This window comes from Urocitellus parryii, chromosome 6 (assembly GCF_045843805.1).
Source record: "Urocitellus parryii isolate mUroPar1 chromosome 6, mUroPar1.hap1, whole genome shotgun sequence".
Taxonomy (NCBI): Eukaryota; Metazoa; Chordata; class Mammalia; order Rodentia; family Sciuridae; genus Urocitellus; species Urocitellus parryii.
The window spans coordinates 95,858,651-95,879,832 of record NC_135536.1 but is presented as its reverse complement, the minus strand read 5'-3'; the positions used below and the strand labels follow the sequence as shown (position 1 = coordinate 95,879,832).

Below are 21,182 nucleotides of genomic sequence, written 5' to 3'. Positions count from 1 at the left end.
CTTGCATAAAAACATGTAAACAGAGTTGGTACTACTTCGCCTTTTTCGGATTTGAAGTTAATATGTTATTAAACCATTTTTCAATGCCCCACATTAAAGAAATCCTAACTGAAGAAGTGCGTGTTGCCGATTGTAAGATTCAGAAGCACAATAGTCAAATATTGAGCAATGTATTTATTAAGTAGTATACTATGAATTGAGCAAGTCAGAGCTAAGGGACAGAGCTTTGCCCTGGATATGCTGCATATGTTTACGATGCAAAGTATGAGTTGTACAGAAAATACAATATGATAGGGATTTCAGAAAAGCTCAGGATAGGGTAGTCAATGAAGGCTCATTGATTGGATTTGGGTAAGGCTTCAAAGAATGGTTATTATTTAGAGCACTGTTTTCCAGCTGGAAAGGGGATTGTATAGGACCCATTGGTACAGGTCTTGACACATTTGTAATAAAGAAAATCTCTTTCGCTTTTTAAATAATTGAATAATAAAACAGAGTAGAAATGTCAGTGCATGGAACTTAGTAAAGTATTGCTTTATAGAGCCATATATATACACACACTAGGTTGTTTATATAAATAAAGTGTATTTCTTGTTGTATAGTATCTGAAGAGTTTGAAAGCCACTAATTTAGGGAGAAAGATAAACTTTCTGGTTAGAGAAAGCAGCAATGGTGAAAAGTCTGTAAGCCAGGAATAAATAATTCACAAGTATTTTCTTTTTGAAAACAACTCTTACCAAAGCAGTTCAGTTACACAGATTAAAAAGAAAATGATACTATTTACGAGAATACTGGGTTGCTATGTCTGTGTATAAATTACTGGAAAATATAGTAGCCTAAAACAATCATTTTATTATTTTCATAAATTACATAGTCAGTGGAGCACAGTGGATCAACTTTTCTCTGGTAACTCAACTGAGAAGTCTGCATACTAGCAGAGGTCCTGTTTATAACATGTGCTGGGCTTAATAGGCCCAGAGCTTCCTTCCTCCCACCCTTCTTACCTTACCTTACCTTACCTTACCTTACCTTACCTTACCTTACCTTACCTTCTTTTTCCTTCCTTTCCTTTCTTTCCTTCTTACCCTCAAAAAGTAACTTACCCTCAAAAAGTAACAGAAATGAGTCCTTTCCAGATTATAGGGGAGAAGACAAAACTCACTTCTCAAAAGATGGTCAAAGAATTTGTGGCCAATTTTTGTTAAACCAACATACTGAATTTACTGCTATAACAAAAGACCCCAAAATATCAGAGGCTCAATATTTAAAAAAAAAAAATGTCTAACAAAGGAGCCATTGTGAATGTCCCTAGTCAGATGAACTGTTATACTCAAGGACACAGGCTTTACTTTTTTTTTTTCTTTTCTTTTTCTTTTGGTAGAGAAGTTCTGCTGCCTCCTAGGATTTGGGGTCCATAGCTTGTTGATAAGAATGCAAGCCAGGTGTGGTAATAGGCACCTATATTCCCAGCTGCTCCCAAGGTACTTGGGAGGCTGAGGCAGGACAGTTGTAAATTCAAGGCCAGCATGGTCAACTTAGTGAGACCCTGTCTCAAAATAAAATAAAATTTTAAAGGATGGGTATGTTGCTCAGTGATACAGCATGGGCCTAGCAAGCATCCTTGGTTTAATACCCAGTATCATAAAGTCGGGGTAGGAGGAAATGAAGAAAATAAGAAAGAGGAATGATGAAAATTATCGAAGTTAGCCCTAAAAATTGGATATATCAATTTGGCCAGAATTTGATCCCACTGCCCCGACATGAAATACAAGAGAGACTGGGAAATATAGAAAAACATAAATATTGATAATTACTAATAGTTCGCCTCTGTGTTCTCAGTTATTATCTCCAAAGGAAATTGCTTTGAAATATTTTGAATAATTCTTCTGATATTACTCCACCTGTCTTAATATACTGCAGTTTCTTGTTTTTCAAATTTAGACATTATCCATTGTCTTTCTCCTGTGGAGGAAAATGATATAGTTAGTTCTTTCTTGACATCACCCCCAAGTAATGAACAGTCACTCTCTCCCTATCCACACATTCTTCCTGTCCCCTCATCTCAAAATATTGATTGATAATTTTTTGTTAAGTAAAAAGTTAGTGTTACCTCTATTATGTTTAAGTAAATATCCAATCCAATGTCACATAGTATACTGTGATCACATTGACTTTTAATATAAGATTTTACTTTCCTTAATAATTTACTTTTTATGTAATTATTAGTAATCTTTCCTCAAACACAGCCAAAATGATAAAGCACAATACATCTCTATAGCAGATATTTTTTTCCTTACATCTATTCATTGTACAGTATTACCACCACTAGTCCATTGAAGATGAGTAACTTTCACTAATCCAAAACTACTGTCCTCTGTTGGATCACTTGTACCTTTTTTTCTTTGTTTAAACATTTGTTTTTGTGAAAAACATTCTCTAGTACATTTCTGAAATAATGTAATGGGAGTGTAGGAGACAAAGTTATGTACCCACCCCCTTCCAATAAGTTCAAATCCTAGTTTTTATACCCTTGGCAAGAGGAACTTTATCAGTAATTACATTAAAGATACTGAAATAGAAAAACTACCTTGGATTACCAGGCTTTAAAGGAGGGAGAAAGATGTCAGAGATGGGAAAATATTCTACACTCTTGGCTTTAAAGTTAGAAGAAACAATTGTGAGCAAAGGAATGTAGGTAATGCCTAAAAGCTGGAAAAGAGAAGGAAACAGATTCTGCCCTAGATCCTCTAGAAGGAGCATAGCCCTGCTGACCCATTTCAGACTTCAGACCTCTGAAACTAAATTAAATTCATATTGTTTAAACTACTAAGTTTAAAGCAATTTATTATAGCAGTTATATGAAACTAATATGGGGAAAGTGATGATTTTTTTAGTACTTTGCAGATGTGAAAAATACCACAAACATAAATATTATCTGTCTATATTTAAATTTATAGGTTGAAAGTCATTTTCTTGGAATAATCATCTAAAGTCTTCTTCTTTCTGATTCTTGTTTTTCTTAACATGTTTTTTTTTTCCTGGTATCTAGATTCATTTTTTTCCACATGAAGTTTTTGTTGACTATTTAATTTATACCATTATATTCATATTTTATTTTTTTCTTATTCTTTATCCATTTTAACACGCTATTTTGGTATCAGGGTTACATTATCTGTTAGCTCTCTAATCTTAAACACCTTTTTAAAATTTACTTTGTTATCCACATTGTATTTTTCTCAGATTTTATTTTTACTTTTTTATCTTTTGCTTTTATATTTATTCCTAAATATCTAGTAATCTTTGACTTTCTAGTCATATTGAATAATAAGTATTAAAGTGTTTTAGCATTATGTTCATATTAAAGACCAAAGATTAAAGTGGTAATGGAATATTATTGTATCTAAATGGATTGTTACACCAACAACTTCATAATAGTGCAAGGTTTAGCACTGAGAGTTTCTCAAGCATCTGTAGAGGAAAACAACTCAGGAAGATAAAAGGGGAAATCAGTGCATTAAAAATAAATGTGCAGTAGAGAGAAAAGAAATAAGGCCAAAATTTGCTCTTTGAACAGATAGATAAAATTGATACAACTTAAGATAGACTGTCCAGGAAAAATAAAATTCAAACTACTGATATCAGAAATAAAAAGTGAAACATCACCAAAGAACTTACAGAGAGTAAAACATAGAATGTTAAGAAAAGAATATTTGTGACAAAATATTTGACATTTTGCTTTCATGAAAGATACTTTACCAAAACTGATATAAGAAGTAATAGACTATGTGAATTATATTGAAATTCATAAATTGTATCTGTATTTGTCTGCTCAGGTTATGAACTTTTATCATTAGCTCCAATTCTTTACTCAGACTGTCAGAATACCACAAACAAGATGCTTTAAACAATAGAAATTATTATCTTTTAAATATTTTTATTAGTTGTTGATGAATTTTTTAAAATTTATTTATATGTGGTGCTGAGAATCGAACCCAGTGCATCACACATGCTAGACAAGTGCTCTACCACTGAGCCACAACCCCAGCCTCTAGAAATCATTTTATCACATTTCTGGAGGCCAAAAAGATGAAGGTGTCTTCAGGATTGGTTTCTGTTGAGTCCTCTCTTCTTGTCTTAAAGATCACTGATTGCCTTTTCACCATGTCCTTTAATGGTCTCTTCCTTATGTATATGTGGGGTAGGGGAGAAGGAAGGAAGAGAACATGGGTAGGCTCTGGTGTGCCTTCTTATAAGGACAGCAGTTCTATTAGATTAGGGACCCACTCTTGAGAACTCATTTAACTTTATCTCGTCAAAGCCCCATCTTCAGGTTACAATCCCATTGAGGGTTAGAGCTTTAATAAGTAAGTGAATGAAAGATACATTTGAATCCACAACAATATCCTTAATTTAAAAATTTCCCATAATTTCAGGTTAGGTAACATCAACATCAAGGTCCACCAAATATTTAAGGTGGGAAGGAAAAGGTAGTACTCATCTTTCAGATTTCCATATTCTTTTAGAGAATATGGAGGCTTTTCCAATTTTGTTTCTATTTGTTCCTTTATTTTAGGCCAGGACAACCTTTATTGACAGTTCTCATGAGGACATTGTAAGAAAGAAATTTTCAGGCAAATATTTTTATAAATAATGTGGTAGCTTTTATTATTAGCCCCAATTCTCCATTCCTTTTGGATGCATGCCTTTTGTCTTATGACATTGTAGTACCTCCCACCTTCATAAGCAGAATATATTTCCCCATACTTTGGCTCTGGATTTATCCACATGACTTACTATGGCCAATGGGACATTAGCAGATAAGATGCAAAGAGGAGCTTGAAATGTGCTTACACAATGGAGCCTTTCCACTGTGCCTCTGCCATCATTATGAAAAAGAACAGCTTCTTCCAGCTAACCTGCTGCTTCCAGGAGAATCAAGAAACAGTTGGGGCAGAGCTAAAAGCAGAGCTCAGAAACCTACAAGAGAAGCACAGCCACTAGGATGAGAGGCTATTCTAGGTCAAGTAAATATAAAATCAACCTACAAACATATTTGGGAAATGTTATAAGCCATTGAGTTTAGGGTAGTTTATTACACTAACTAGTCAATGTAGAAATACTTTCAGAGACTCTAAAAAAAATAGGTGCAAATCACATTAAGCAATATACTTTAAAAAGAGAATACACTATGACCAAGTAGGGTGTATTCTGGGAATTCTACATTGGTTTTACATTTGGAAGTCTATCAATATAATTCACCATACCATTAAAGTATGATTATCTCAGTAGGTGTTGAAAAATCACTTATATCTGTAATAGCATTCATGTTAAAACTCATGAGCATTTTAGGACTAGAAGAGAATGTCCTTACTCTGCAAAAATACCTATAGTGAATAATATAATTATGTTAATATGTTAAAAATTTCCTCTAAATATTGGAAACAATAAATATAGTTATTATTGTATTGCCATTTCTATTCAGTATTATAAGAGGTCCTTATTCAGTGAAGTCTATCAAGAAAAAGAAAGAAAAGCTATAAGAAAGAAAAGCAAGAACCACCATTACTGGCAGACAATATAATTCGATTTTTACAAAGTCCAAAAGAATCTGCATACATTGTTACACTATCAAAATTAATATGTGAATTTCATTGCTGGATATAAAATCAGCATTTAAAGTAAACTATAAGAACCAATAAAACCTGACTTTAAGATTTACTATAAAATAATATTAATCAAGACAGTATTCACAAAGAAGTAGAGATCTCAGAAATAGACCTGCACTAGTAATAGTCAACTGATCCTTGACAAAGGAGCAAACATAATACAATGAAGAAAAGACAATATACTACACATAGTGTTAGAACAACTGGATACCCACATGAGGGGGGGGGAAGCAAAATCTAGACACAGACCTTACACCCTCTCAAAAATTAACTCAAATGCACAATAGACTGAAACAAAATGTAAAAGTGTAAAAATCCTATGAGATAGGAGAAAACCTAAATAACTTTGGTTTGGGTGATGATTTTTTTATTTAGTTATAACACCAAAGGCGTGATCCATGAATTGACAGAGTTCATTAAAACTTAAAACTTTTGAGCTGGGATTGTGGCTCAGCGGTAGAGCACTCACCTAGCACAGGTGGAACCCAGGTTCGATTCTCAGCACCACATAAAATTAAAAAATGCATTGTGTTGTGTCCATCTACAAAAAAGATATTCTCTCTCTCTCTCTCTCTCTCTCTCTCTCTCTCTCTCTCTCTCTCTTCTTTTAAAAAAAACTTAAAACTTTAAGCTTCTGCTCTGAGAAAGATACTGTCAAGAGAATGAGAAGAAGATTGGGTGTAAGTCAGCTCTTTACTGTGACCAAAATACCTGAAAAGAACAACTTAGAGAAGGAAAGGCTCATGGTTTCAGAAGTCTTGTCTATAATTAGCTGGGCAGAAACATCATGGCAGAAGGATGTGGTGAAAGAAAGCTGCTTAGCACATGGCAACCAAGAAGCAGGGAGAGAGATGAGAGAAAGAGAATAAGTGGTGAGGATTCAGAAACAAGATGTATTCCCCAAGAGCATGCCCCCAGTGACCCACCTGTTCCAGCCATGTCCCACTTACCTATAATTACTACTTAGAAGGCCATTCACCTATCAATGGATTAATCTACTTGCTGGAAAATTCACTTGCTGGATTAATCCAATGGTTAATCCAGTGATGATAACTAAAAGCCCCACTTCTGGCCCTTGGTGTATTGGGGATCACACTATCAAAACATGAAACTTAAAACAAAAGGTCTTGGATTCAATCCCCAGTACTAAAAGAAAATAAAGGAAAAAGAAAAGTACATGGGCTTCTAGGAGACATTCAAGATCCAAATCATATCCTGGGTAAAAATATATGCAAAAGACATATTTTATAAAGTACTGTTGTCCAAAGTATACAAAGAATTCTTAAAATTCAACAAGAAAAAGTAAAAGTTTTATTTTACAACCATAAACATTGTAGAAAATTGGAATACAGGGAACTGCTATTTAAACATATTGGATAATAAGGAACTCAGGACTAAACTTTCTAAGAGAAAAGTGAAATGAGTCCTACAATCCTTTTGATATTCTTCCTGAAATGCTTTCTAGAACATGGCACAGCAAGGCAGAAAACCAAGTAGAACACATAATTCTTGCTGAATTGAAGAGACCACTGTCAGAATTTATGGAAACCAAGAAGTTGGATTTTTAGGGAAGATATTAAGAGAATGAGGAGATACGCAGAGAAACAATGTCTGAAATTAAAACTTCATTAGCTAGACTCAGTAACAGATTAGCATTTCCTGAAGAAAAGCTCAGTGAACTTGAAGACATGATTTTGAAACTATCCAAAATGAAGCACAGAAATAATAAAAAAAAGTTGTAGGTTTATAGGCTCAAGCTATCTAAAAATAATACAACTGGAGTCCTAAAAGGAAAAAGAGAGACTGAAGAAAAAACTGAATAGAGAATATTAGATAATTATCCAAATTTGGTGAAAACCATAAATGTACATATTTAAAAGTTCAACAAACCAAAGCCAGGCTGAGGAAAGAAAGAAAGAAGGGTAGGATATAGGGAAAGAGGGATAACACAATCCCATTAACTGTTGAATATGGTAATAAAGAGAATTTTCTTAAAAGCAGCAAGAGAAAAGAGACATGTTACATATAGAAGAACAAAAAATAAAATGAGCTAGAAATTGTTCCTCCTTTCTCTATTTTCTGCAAGAATGTGTGTACAATTGCATGATTTCTTAAAATATTGATAGAATTTACTAGTAAAGCCATTTGTACTTAGTTTTCTTCATAAAATTTTTCATCACAAATTTATCTTTTAAAATTTGACTTAGGAAGGGCATGTTGGCACACACCTGTAATCCCAGCAGCTTGGGAGGCTGAGGCAGGAGAATCTGAGTTCAAAGCCAGCTTCAGCAAAAGGGAGGTGCTAAGCAAATGAGTGAGACTCTGTCTCTAAATAAAATACAAAATAGTGCTGGTGATGTGGCTCAGTGGCCGAGTGCCCCTGAGTTCAATCCCCAGTACCCAGAAAGAAAAAAAAATTGACATAGTTCAATCATGTGTCACTTAATTTGAAGAACACTTAACTATGGGGATACATTCTGGGACAAGTATCATTAGCTGTTTTGTCATGCTAATGTCAGAATGTGCATACACAAATCTAGATGGTATAGCATACCACATACCTCGCATACATTGTATGCACTGTTTTTATATGACTGGCAGCACAGAATGTTTGTAATTCATTGAACTATGATGTTACAATGCTGTCAAGCATTAGACAATAGAATTTTTCTTCAACTCCATTACAATTTTATGAGAACGACATTATGCATGTGGTCCCTTCTTGACCAAAATGTCATTATGCAGTGCAAAACTGTATTACCTTAAGTAGTTATATAAGAAAAATCAAAACATGGCCACAGAACATGTGTTTGAATTTTTATAGTTTACTTTCATAATAGCTCAACTCAAAATCTGAAAACAAACCAAATATATTTACACACACACACAAGTACTATACAGCAATAACATGCAATGAATTCCTGACAATGGACACAAGAATGACTCTCAAAAATATTATATTGATCAAAAGAAGCCAGACCTACGAAGACATACCTATAAGTTCTTTCTTATGAAATTCTAGAACAGTCAAAACTAACCTATAATGAACTAATTTTTAGTTACTGAAAGCAAATAAGTATTAGTTCTAGTAATGAGGAATAATCTCAACTACAGAGCAGCACAAAGGAATATTTTGGGGGTGATCTAAATATTATACTTTGTAACTAAAGATTACATGAATATACACATTTATAAAAATTCTTTGAACTGTCACTGAAAATTGTCACTTAAAAATGGCAATTTTACATCCATATTAAATAAGTTGCTTAATAAAGTTTATTTAGATAGGAAATTTTTTTTCTATTTCTGTTTGCTAAAAGGCAACAAAAGAAAGAGAAAAAATATTTAAAAATACCATTTGCAATCTAAATGTTTAAAAAATATCTTACCATGGAAACAAATCCCATCAAAAAGCACTGAGATAAATCTAATGAAAGGTTATATAATATTTCTATATAGAAAACTGATAAAACAGTTTCAGAAGAAAATTTAAAAGATCTAAAAGAGTGGAAAAAGTTCATAATTTTTATTGATTCTAAGATTTAATATTAGAAAGATGTTAGTTGCCAAGTTGACTACTATATATCATGTAACCCCCATCAAAATTTCATCATAGATTTTTTGCAGAATTTGACAATATGTTTTCTAAAAACATATTTTATGTTTCTTAAATATAAAAGGCTTAAAATAGTAATGACTACTTGATAAAGAAAACAAAGCTGGAAGATGTAAATTATATCAAGATTTATTAGAAAGGCACAGTGATTGAAACTAAATCTTATTGTGAAAAAGACAGACTATAAGACAAGTGTAACAGAACTGAGTGTTCAGAAAAGCTATTCAGTTGTCTCTAATCACTTAGATTTATGGATAAATGGCACTGTAATACAGCAGCAAATATAGTATTTTAACTAATAAATTATGGATCAACTAGCTATCCAAATGGAATAACAAAACAACACAACCTTGATTTATTACCTCACTGAAAACATAGCAATAGACACAATACAGATCATACACTTAAATGGAAATATAAAGGAATGTAGCATTTTAGAAGGTAAAATGCAATACCATCTTTTTTTAATTTTGGGCTAGGCAAAGATTTCTCAAGACAAAAATGAAAAATTAAAGGACTTCATAAAATTAAAAGCACTATTCATGAAAAATACCATTGAGAGAATACACATTATTTTTGTCCTGACAGTGGATCTGTATTTCATGTGTATATATATATATATATGTATATAAAAACAATATATATAAATTAAATATATATACACAAACATGCACACACACACAATAGTAAAAAATTTACATTCTTAGTATGTAGAATTACTGGAACTTTCATACACTTGTATTGAGAATGTAAACAAGTACAACAACTTTGAAAATCTATTTGGCAACACTATAGTTGACCCAGTAATCTCATTCCTAGATACATAAATATCAAGTGTCCCAAAAGACGGTAACAAGAATGTTCATATTGACTTGATTAGTAATAACACATAAATAGGAAATGATTCAAATGTCCATTAGGAGTAGAATGTATAAACAAATTTTGGTTATGTTATATAATAGAGTATTACGCAGTGATGAAAAACATAAACTACTTTTATATGAAACACCATGGATAAATCTTATAGACATAATGTCAAGTAAAAGAACCAAAGAGGAACCGTTTACATAAAGTTCATAATAGGCAAAACTTATTATCTAGAGTGGTAGAAATTAGAACTATGGTTACATTTGAGGGGAATGAATGACTGGAAAGGGGCAATAATGTACCTTGGTTTACTGGTTTTGTCTGTCTTGATTTGTGAATTGGTTATTTAGGTGCAGACATTTGTAAAAAAGTTATCCATCAATATAATTAAAGTTTGTACAATTTACTGTACATATGTTTTACTTTAATGAAAAGGTTAAGAAATCAGTTTCACAAACAAATGACTTGGAAAAATAATCAACAATAAATACAACCAACTGTGTTAATATTGGGACTGTAAAAGAAGACATAATTAAAGATTTTATTATGTTTTTGTTAGTGCATTATAATTATCCATAGTAGTGGAATTCATTTTGACTTTTTCATATATGACAAAACATAATTTTCTTCATTTAAAGGAGTTTTTAAAAAAATAAATTATGGTGATGGAATATACAGGACAATGAAAGAGAAGGAAGAGTCTAAGATAATTCATAAAATTTCAAACCTGGATGACTGAAAAATCTTTGCCATTGAAAATAATAACAAGTCTCAGAGAGTAAGGACTTCTTTCAAGATAGGATCATAAATATGTTTTGAAAATACTAGGTCTGAAATGAAAAACCCCTAATATAAAATCTTTTTCTGTATACCTTTATTTTATTTATTTATTCTTCATGTGGTGGTGAGGATTGAACCCAGTGCCTCACATGTGCTAGGTGAGCACTCCACCACTGAGCCACAACCCCAGTGCCCCTAATATAAAATCTTCATGTGCAAGTCTTCTATAAACGTTTAGAATAATGTCTCTTCAAAATTCTTATGAATAAAAATCAGTTAAAATAATTACATAGATTTAAATAAATTCATATAAGGATTACTACGTTTTGAATCATACTCCACACTGTTATATTAAATATATTATAAAATTATTATAATATAGTTTTTCATCCCCAAGATAAACCTCACTTGAGCACGATTTATTATTCTTTTTAGACCTCTCTGGATTCAATTTGCTGGTAATTTTTAAAAGATTTTTAAACTCTATTTTCTTGAGGGATATTTTAATCTATAATTTCCCTTTTTTAATATCCTTGTCAGATTGACTTCATAAAATGATTTAGAAACTGTTCCCTCTCCTATTTCTGAGTTTATATTAAATTGTTATTATTTCTTTTTTTGATTATTTTATGCCATAGCCATCTATATCTGGAATTTATGGGAATATTTTAAATTATTCATATTTTTTAAAATTTATTGTGATATTCAAATATATTATATCTGTTTCATTTGTTATTATTTTTTAAGGATTTGTCCTGTTCATTTAGGTTATTTGACTTACTGACATAAAGTTTTTAATTATATAACCTTTAACCCCCTTCATCACTTCTGATATTGGTCATTTATATTTCTCTCTCTAAGTTTACCTCTACTAAAGGTTTCTCAATTTTTTCATCTTTTCAAGGAACAACTTTTATTTTCTTGATTTTTGTTTTTACATTTTTATTTCTATTCATATCTTTATATTTTTCTTTACATTTTATTTTCATTGTTTTTCTTCTAAGCACTTTAAGCTAAATGCTTTCCTCTAAACATATCTATATGACACAAATGTTGATATGTTATATTTTCATTACCTTTATCATTCAATTCTAATTGTCCTTATTACTTATTTTTAAGCCATGCTATTTAGAAATTAAGTTCTTAATAATTAAGGATTTTCTGAATGTCTTCACAACTGCTTCTATTTTAATTCTAATATAGTCAGAGAACATACTCTGAATTCAAATGATTTCAAGTAACTTTAATTATTTGAAAATTTTTAAGACTTGTCTTATGGTATATAGTATAGGTCTATCGTGTTGCATTACTTCTTTTTAAGAGGACTGTACTACATAGAAATCACTTTTCTTTTTGTAGTTGTAGATGCATGCTTTTATTTTATTTGTTTATTTTTATGTGGTGCTGAGGATCAAACCCAGTGCTTCACACATGCTGGGCAAGTGCTCTGCCACTGAGCTACAGCCTCAGTCTCATGTTCCATTACTATTAGTTGTGGAGCAGGCTGAACAAATGTTAGCTGCAGGGTGGATTGAACATTCGACCCCCACCCATCTGGTGCAATGGAAACCCACTTCTGGCCCCTGCCGGATCTGCCTGAGGACAGAAGATGACACCCTTAGCAACTACTGTATGATCCAATCACTGTACGCCAGTCAACAAGGCAGCTTGCAGACCTAGAGACCCCATTAGATTTTGGCTATAAAAACTCTCTCCTGCTGGCCACCCCCACCACTACAACCCTTTAGCTTTGCCCTCTTTCTCTCTCATTATTCTCTCACTTTCTCTCTCTGTGCTTTGTGCTCCTCTCCTCTCCTTCTTTCCTCTCCTCTCTGCTCTCTCCCTCCCTCTTTCTCTTTCCCTGCTCTCTTTCTCTTTTCCTTCCCTGTCAATCAGACACCACCAGCTAAAGATCTCTTGGTCACTCAGAATGTCGTGGTCACTTTCCTTTCAATTACTTTAAAAGACTAATATGTTTACAGTTGTGTGATATGTTTGTTCTGTAGACATCAATTTGGTTAAGTAGCTTGATAATGTTACTCAAACTTCTTCTTTTGTTTTATGTATATGTGTATACTTGATTCATAATTCAGAGAGGTACATTAGATCTCAAACTATAAAGGTGGTTTATATTTCTCTTTAGTTTTTACCAATTTCTGCTACCTTTATCTTTAAGCTCTGTTATTAGATACAAAAACATTTAACATTATTATGACTTCTTAATTAACTGACACTATCAGTATAAAATATCCTTATTTATGTCTGATAATACTCTTAGTCTTGAAGTCCACTTTGCTTGATATTACTATAGACACAACCAGCTTTCTTAGTAGAGTATACATGGTTCTAGAATTTCTATTTGTTTCTTTTTTAGAATTTCCATTTCTCCTGAAATACCCCCATGTCTTCATTTACTATTGTCAACATACTATTGTAAAATATTTAACGTATTTATAATAGTTGCTTTAAAGTCCTTGCCTACTTATTACAATAACTGTTTTCCCAGTTAATTGGTTTATATTGGCAGTGTTTTCCCTGGACTACACATCCCATTTTCCTCCTCCTCTGTTTATCTTGTTCTATTGTGTGTTCAACATTATATAACAAACATTGTGGAGGCTGAAACTTAATTTTGTTTAGTTTTCACACAGCCTTTTCCTTTGGTATTTTGAATGGGTGGCTGATCTCTTAAAATTCTTCCAAAGTTGATTCAAACTTTGCAGGGTTAGCTGCAAATTTAATTAGATTGAGTTCACTTGTGATTAACTCAACCTCCAACCTCTCTTCCTCCATATCTACCTCTTATTTCTTGACAATATTTCATCTGAAACAAGTTGGAACTAAAGTTTTAGATATTTTTGATTCATAAATGAAGTCAATTCTGTCCAGGCCCTGGAATCTAAGAATCATGTGAATGTGTTGATCTATACAATTTTTTTTCTAGTCTCTTCCTCCATTGCTGCTTTCTTTGACAAAAATTCAAAAGTAAGATCTGAGGATAAGTGAAAAGGATTGTTTGACTAAGCCATTTGTTTTTGCATTTGATATCTTTACAGTTTGTTCTCCCAACTCACACTGATGCCTAGAGCCCACCTAATTTCTGTTCATTTCTGCAAAGTTACTGCACCATGGCAGGTCAATGGAAGCCTCAAGGGAAAAACAGAAGTGCGTTCCAGGTAAGGAAGCTATCACAGCTTTATGGTTGTTTATTAAACAGCATGTCTCTTTTGGGAATTCAAGTCATCAAAACATCCAGGGAGAGTCAGACATGGACTTGAAACCTCTTCTGTTGCCCAGGGCCTCATGTTTTAAAGGACCCTGCACTCGACTTAATGATCTAATGTCAACGTCTTTAAATTCTTAATAATTTCTGAAAAAAGGGAATTTTCATGAATTATGTAATTGGTTGTACAAACTGTAATCCACTGATTTTCATTAAGTTCTTAGAAAAGAATGATTTTTATTTCAACCATGTTTTACTTGTTACCATGGAGCATCATTTATATTCTACCAAAAGCAGAAGGCTAATTTATGCCTCATCTCCTTTTAAAATTATCCCAGAGAACTATTGAATTTTATTTTGAAATTAGTTGAAACTTTCCTGTGCAAGTTCACATCCTTAACTCATTTTACTAATTCCCTTTAATTGAAATGTATTATTTTCAATTTATTCTAGTAGTAATTTAACAGCCATTATAAGGAAAAATGTCAACATTTAAATTGTTTTACTTCTGTACATTAAAAAAAATACACTGTGCATTAGTTTAATTCTGTGCATTAAAAAATACACTGATGAATGGGGAATGGAAGGACAGCAGAATAAAATAGACATTATTATTGCTATGGGTATATACGTGACTGCATGACCAATGTGATTCTGCAACCTGTACACTCAGAAAAAAGAAATTATATCCTATCTGATTCAAATGTATGATATGTCGAGATCATTGTATTGTTACATGTAACTAATTAAAACTAATAAAAATACACTTATAGTACCTTTTAATCAAACTGTTATATGCAATATCCCTGATGATATATCATAAACAGTTTTCTGTCTCTAAATCTTTGTCTTCCATCTCGAATATCTCTTACCCTTCTCAATCTGACTAGCCCAAGTCCCATTTTTTCCATAAAATTCAAATGACAGCTCTATTCATCTTTTGTTCTATCTGAACACTTATTTTTGTAATGGTTGTCACACATGACCTTTATTATTATTTCTTATAAGTCACATATTTATTTATATTAATCATATATTTTAAAATATTAAGAGAAGTAACTACCCCCTTTAATCTTAAATGTGTAATTTTACCAAGCACATACCTATAATTTTATAATGTTGGCCATTTTATATATATGAAATATATGTTTTAGTAAATAAAATATATATTTTAGTAAATAAAAACATGATGCAATCTCTTCATCCATGTTCTCATGACCATTAGGGCATTAAACTTCTGAATTCCTCTTATTTTTGCCTTCTCATTGTTTTTTTTATTCTCTAGAAATGTTTTTATGGTTATTTTTTAAATACCTACATACTTCTCACATTCATCTACTCATTTACTTATTAATTGATGCACACAGCAAGTATTTATGTATTGACTGTGGTACTGCCACTGTGAAATTTAGATATTCAGCCATGATTACACCATTATTTCTATCCTCATAGAGCTATGAAATCTTCATGTTAACATGAAGAAACTTTTGTGGCAATAAAACCTTCCTAGAAAAATTGACTTTTAATTCAATATTTAACATAAGAGCTAAATAGTCAAGAATGGATTGGAAGGAGAGGGACAGAGAGACTTCTAAGCAGAAGAAATAATGTGTGCAAAGTTTGTAAGACAAGAGGAGCAAGGCTTGGTCTCAATTAAAATTACTTTCAACTCACAAAAACTACTAGATAATAAAAATAGGATTATTACTTATTAAACAATCAAATATTTAAATTGTTTTTGTGGATCTCACTAATGTGGCTTCTTAAAGTACTTCAGCAAGAGGATAATATTATCCGTGCTATCTACAATAGCCCAAAATGTCTTGAAATTCTTGAAGGAATTTGAGATGAGGACATTCAGCAAGAATCATGTCGAATTTTTCTATAGACTTGTGTATCAAAGGAAACTGTAGAATTTGATTTAGAGGCTCAGAATTTAAATGTTTACCTCTGTTCTTTTTTAAAGTTCAGGGGCTTGCAAGATGAATATTTAATACTTTATAGCTCTGAAATTTTAACCATATTTAAATATATAGAAGTATTCAAATATAAGTATTGTACTTATTTAAATAAATACAAGTTACAAATTATAACTTGTACCATATTTTATTAAAATAAATATAAGTACAATCTAAATTTATGTCAATAAACAGTATCTATTTTGCTTCATTAGAAAATACAAGTACCTCCAAAGAGCATTGAAGAATTCTTAAAGCTTCAAAATTGGGTGAGTAGAACATTCTACTTTATGTGCCAATGTATCTTTCTTTTATAGTTTAAATTTTAAATTTACATTTGTAATAATATTGTGTCATTTGGAAATAATTACATCATATTTTATCTGTGTTTATGTTATATATTATGCACAATTATATATATAAATTAATTATGATTGTATATAATAGTAGGCTCATTAGGATATATTCATAGCTGTGCATTGTATAATTTGGTCTGTTTCATTCCCCTGTGCCTCCCATTTCCCTTCTTTCCCCCTGGACCTAGTTCTCTACTCTACTGATCTCCCTTCTATTTTTGTGAGATCCCTTCTTTTCCCCCTTTTTCTCTCTAGCTTGCATGGATGACAGAAAACATAGGATCCTTAACTTTCTGAGTCTGGCTTACTTTACTTAGCATAATGTTATTCTCCATTTCCATCAGTTTACCAGCAAATGACATATTTTCATTATTATTTATGTCTGAATAAAACCTCATTGTGTATATATGCCACACTTTCTTTATCCATTCATCTCTTGATGAATAGCCAAATTATTCTTAATGAATAATTTGGCTATTATGAATTATACAACTATAAACATAGATATGCTTATATCACTTTAGTAGGCTGAATTTCATTCCTTTCAATAAATACTGAAGAGAAGTATAGATGGCTCATATGGTGGTTCCATTTCTAGTGTTTTGAGGAACCTCCATACTGATTTCCTTAGTGGCTGTACCAATTTACTACCCCACCATCAGTGAATAAATGTTTTCCTTCACATCCTCACCAGCATTTATTATTATTTGCATTCTTTTTTATTTGGTTCATTTTGTTATATATAACAGTAAGATTCATTCTGACATAATTATAAAATGTTTATAATTTTATAACAAAATACATATTTTGTTTTAATCCAGTCCCCAGACACTTCCCCCTTGTTATTTGTGTTTTTGATGATGACCATTCTGTGGTGAGATGAAATCTCACTGTACTTTTGATTTGCATTTCTCTTTTTTTTCATGTATGTGTTGTCCATTTGTATTTCTTCTTTTGAGAAATGTCTTTTTATTTCATTTTCCCATATATTAATTTGTAGGTGTTTTTTGTTTTGTTTTGTTTTGGGGTGTGCATGTGTGTGTGTGCACATGCTAAGTTCTTTAATTCTTTTTCAGGATATTAATCCACTGTCAGGAGAGTGGCTGGGAAAAAAATTTCTCCCATTTCCTCCACTCTTTTTATGCTCTTAATTGTTTCTATTATTGCGCTGAAGTTTTTAAATTTGACACCATTCCGTTTATTCTTTGTTTTCTTTCTTGAATTTCAGGATTCTTTTTGAGAAAGTCAGTGCTTGAACATTTATGTTGGAGTATTGATTCTATTGTGTTTTGTCTAGCAGTTATAGATTTTCTAGTCTGATTCCTAGGTCTTTGATCTACTTTCAGTTGACCTTTGTGCAGAGTTAGAGATAAGAATCTAGTTTTATATCCAGGATTCCCAGCATCATTTGCTAAAAATACTCTTTTATTCCAGATATGGTTTTGGTGGCTTTGTCAAGAATCATAACTATCTCTGTGGGTTTATCTCAGTGTCTTCTGTTCTATTTAATTGGTCTTTGGGTCTGTTTTTATGCCAGGATCATGCTTTTTCTTGTTATTACAGTTCTGTATAATTTGAAGTTGGGTATTATGATATCTCCAACATTGCCACTTTTGCTCAGAATTGCTTTGGCTATTATTTCATTCTTCCATATGAATGTTTGAACCATTTTTATTCTAGTTGTGTAATGACTGTCCCTGGGTTTTTTGATGGGAATTGCTCTGAATCTGTATATCTCTTTTGGTTCTATGGTCATTTTAACAATATTAACTCTGCCTATTCAAGAACATGGAAGTCTTTCCATCTTCTGGTGTCTTCTTCAATTTCTTTCTTCAGTGTTCTATAATTTTCATTATAGAGGTCTTTCACAACTTTGTATAGACTTATTATTAAATGTTTTTTTGAGGTTATTTTCAATGGGGTTGTTTTCCTGATTTCTTTTTCAGAAGATATTATTTTTATGATATTATTGTTTATATATTTTAGGATGTTGATTTTTTTATCTCGCTACTCTGCTGAATTTGTTTATTTGCTCTAGAAGTCTTCTGTGAAGCTTCTTTGATCTTCCAAGTATAGGAACATATTATCTACCAATAGTGGTATTTGATTTCTTCCTTTCCTATTCGTATCTCTTTTATTTCCTTCTCTTGTCTAATTGTTCTGCATAAAATTTCAAGTACTATATTGAATAAGCATGTGAAGAATAAATATCCTTCTCTTGTTGCTGATTTTAAAGGATATGCTTTCCATTTTTTTCCCATTTACTATGACATGGGCTTTGGTTTTATGGTATAGAGACTTCATGATGTTCATGTAAGTTCCTTCTATCCCTAGTTTCTTCAGTGTTTTTATCATTAATTGGTTATAAATTTTGTTGAAGGTTTTCTCTACATCTATCAAGATGATTATGTGATCTTTGTCTTAAATTCTATTTATGTGGTAAATTACATTTTTTGATCTGCATGTTGAACTGTCTTTGCATCCTGGAATGAAATCAACTTGATCATGATGTATAATCTCCTTAATGTGCTGTTTAATATGATTTTTATTGATGCATTTTAATTATACATAATAATTGGTTTCATTATACCATATTTGTGCAGGCACAAAACATAATTTGATCAGTCTCATTTTCTAATACCACCTCTTTCCTTCCTCTCTTACCTCCCTCTAATCTACTGATCTTCATTCTATTATCATTATTATTACTTTAATTAGTACATTATAGTTATATACATATGTATGTGATTAATTGTGATATATGGATATAGCATAATTTGATTTTGTACCCCAATATTTTCCAATACTCTCCTTTCCTTCCTTCTCTCAATCCTCTTCCTCTACCCTATTGGTCTGCTTCCTAATTTCGCAAGATCCCTTCCTTTTTTTTTCTCTCCATCTAACTTCCACATGTGAGAGAAAACATACAACTGTTGATTTGCAGAGTCTGGCTTTTGGCTTTTGGCTTCTTTCTCTCTTTCTTATTTATTTATTTTTTCTTGTTGTTGTTATTGTTGTTCTGCTATTGAACCCAGGGACATTTTACCACTGAACTACATTCCCAGTTATTTTTTATTATTAGACAAGCTGTCACTAATTTACTTAGAGCCTTGCTAAGTTGCTGAGGCTTGCCTCAAACATGCTATCTTCTGGTCTCAGCCTGCTGAGTCTGTGGGATTATAAGTGTGCAAAACTGCACCAGATTTCTAGCTTATTTCATTTAGCATGTTATTCTCTAGTTTCATCCATTAACCACCAAATAATATAATTTCATTCTTTTTTGTGACTGAATAAAGCTCCATTGTGTGTGTGTGTGTGTGTGTGTGTGTGTGTCTGTGTCTGTGTCCCATTTTCTTTATCCATTCATCTTTTGACCAGCACTAGGCTAATTCTATAACTTGTGATTTGTACTGCTATAAACACTAGTAGGCATGTATCACCACAGTATGCTGATTTTAGTTCTTTTGAATAAATACCAAGGAATTGGATAGGCGAGTCATAGGGTAGTTCAAGTCCTACTTTTTTGAGGGATTTACTTACTGCTTTCTAAAGTGATTGTACTAATTTTCGTCCAATGTATAAGTGTGTCTTTTCATACCACATCCCCCAAGGAATTATTATTTTTATTCTTGGTGATGACCATTCTAATAGGGGGTGAGATGAAATCTCTGGTGTAGTTTTGATTTGCATTTCTAAGGATGTTGAACATTCATATATTTGTTGGCCATTTGTATATCTTCTTTTGAGAAATGTCTTTTTATTTCATTTTCCCAATTATTGATTAGACTATTTTTATTCTTAAGTTTTATCAGTTCTTTATGTGTTCTGGATGTAAATCTGTCAGAAGAGCAGCTATCAAAGATTTTCTCCCATTGGATAGGTGCTCTCTTCACATCCTTATTTCCTTTGATGTGCAGAAGCTTTCTAATTGGATGCCATCTCAATTATTGATTATTGGTTTTGTGAATTAGCATCCACATATTGGAAAATACATTTGACCTGTGGTTCTTTAGGATTGGCTTATTTTGCTTAGCATGATATTCTCCAGCTTCATCCATTAACTAGCAAATGCCATAATTTCATTCTTTAAGGTTTGAGTAATATTTCATTGTGAGTATATACCACACATTTTCTTTTTCCATCCAACTTTTGAAGGGCACCTAGGTTGGTTCCCTGGCTTGACTATTGTGAATTGAGCTGTTATACACATTAATTGATATGGGTGCATCACTATACTACGACGATCTTAAGTCCTCTAGTTATACACTGAGGAATGGGATAACTGGGTCAATTTAAGGTTCCATTCCAAGTTTTCTAAGGAATCACTATACTGTTTTCCATAGGAGTTGTGCCAATTTGCAGTCCCACCAGCAATGTATGAGTGCACCTTTATCCCCACATCCTTACCAACATTTATTGTTGCTTGTATTCTTGATAATTGCCATTCTGAGTGGAATGAGATGAAATTTCAGTGTAGTTTTGATTTGCATTTCTCAAATTGCTAGAGATGTTGAACATTTTTCATGTATTTGTTGATTGATTGTATTTCTTTTTCTGTGGAGTGTCTGCTCATTTCCTTAGTCCATTTATTGATTGGGTTATTTGTTTTATTGGTGTTAAGTTTTTTGAGTTCTTTATATATACTGGAAATTAATGTTCTATCTGAAGTGCAGGCGGTACAGATTTTTTTCCCATTCTGTAGGCTCTGTCTTCATG

At 32.0% G+C, this 21,182-nt stretch overlaps 1 protein-coding gene across 1 annotated transcript in view; it reads left to right on the top strand.

The window, feature by feature from the left end:
- The window catches only part of Fam227b (family with sequence similarity 227 member B), an 82,855-nt gene that overhangs the window by 577 nt on the left and 61,096 nt on the right, over positions 1–21,182 (top strand). Inside the window, exon 2 of the mRNA XM_026390064.2 lies at positions 16,326–16,379. Coding sequence (XP_026245849.1) covers positions 16,326–16,379 — 54 coding nt within the window. The remainder of the gene's footprint in view (positions 1–16,325; positions 16,380–21,182) is intronic.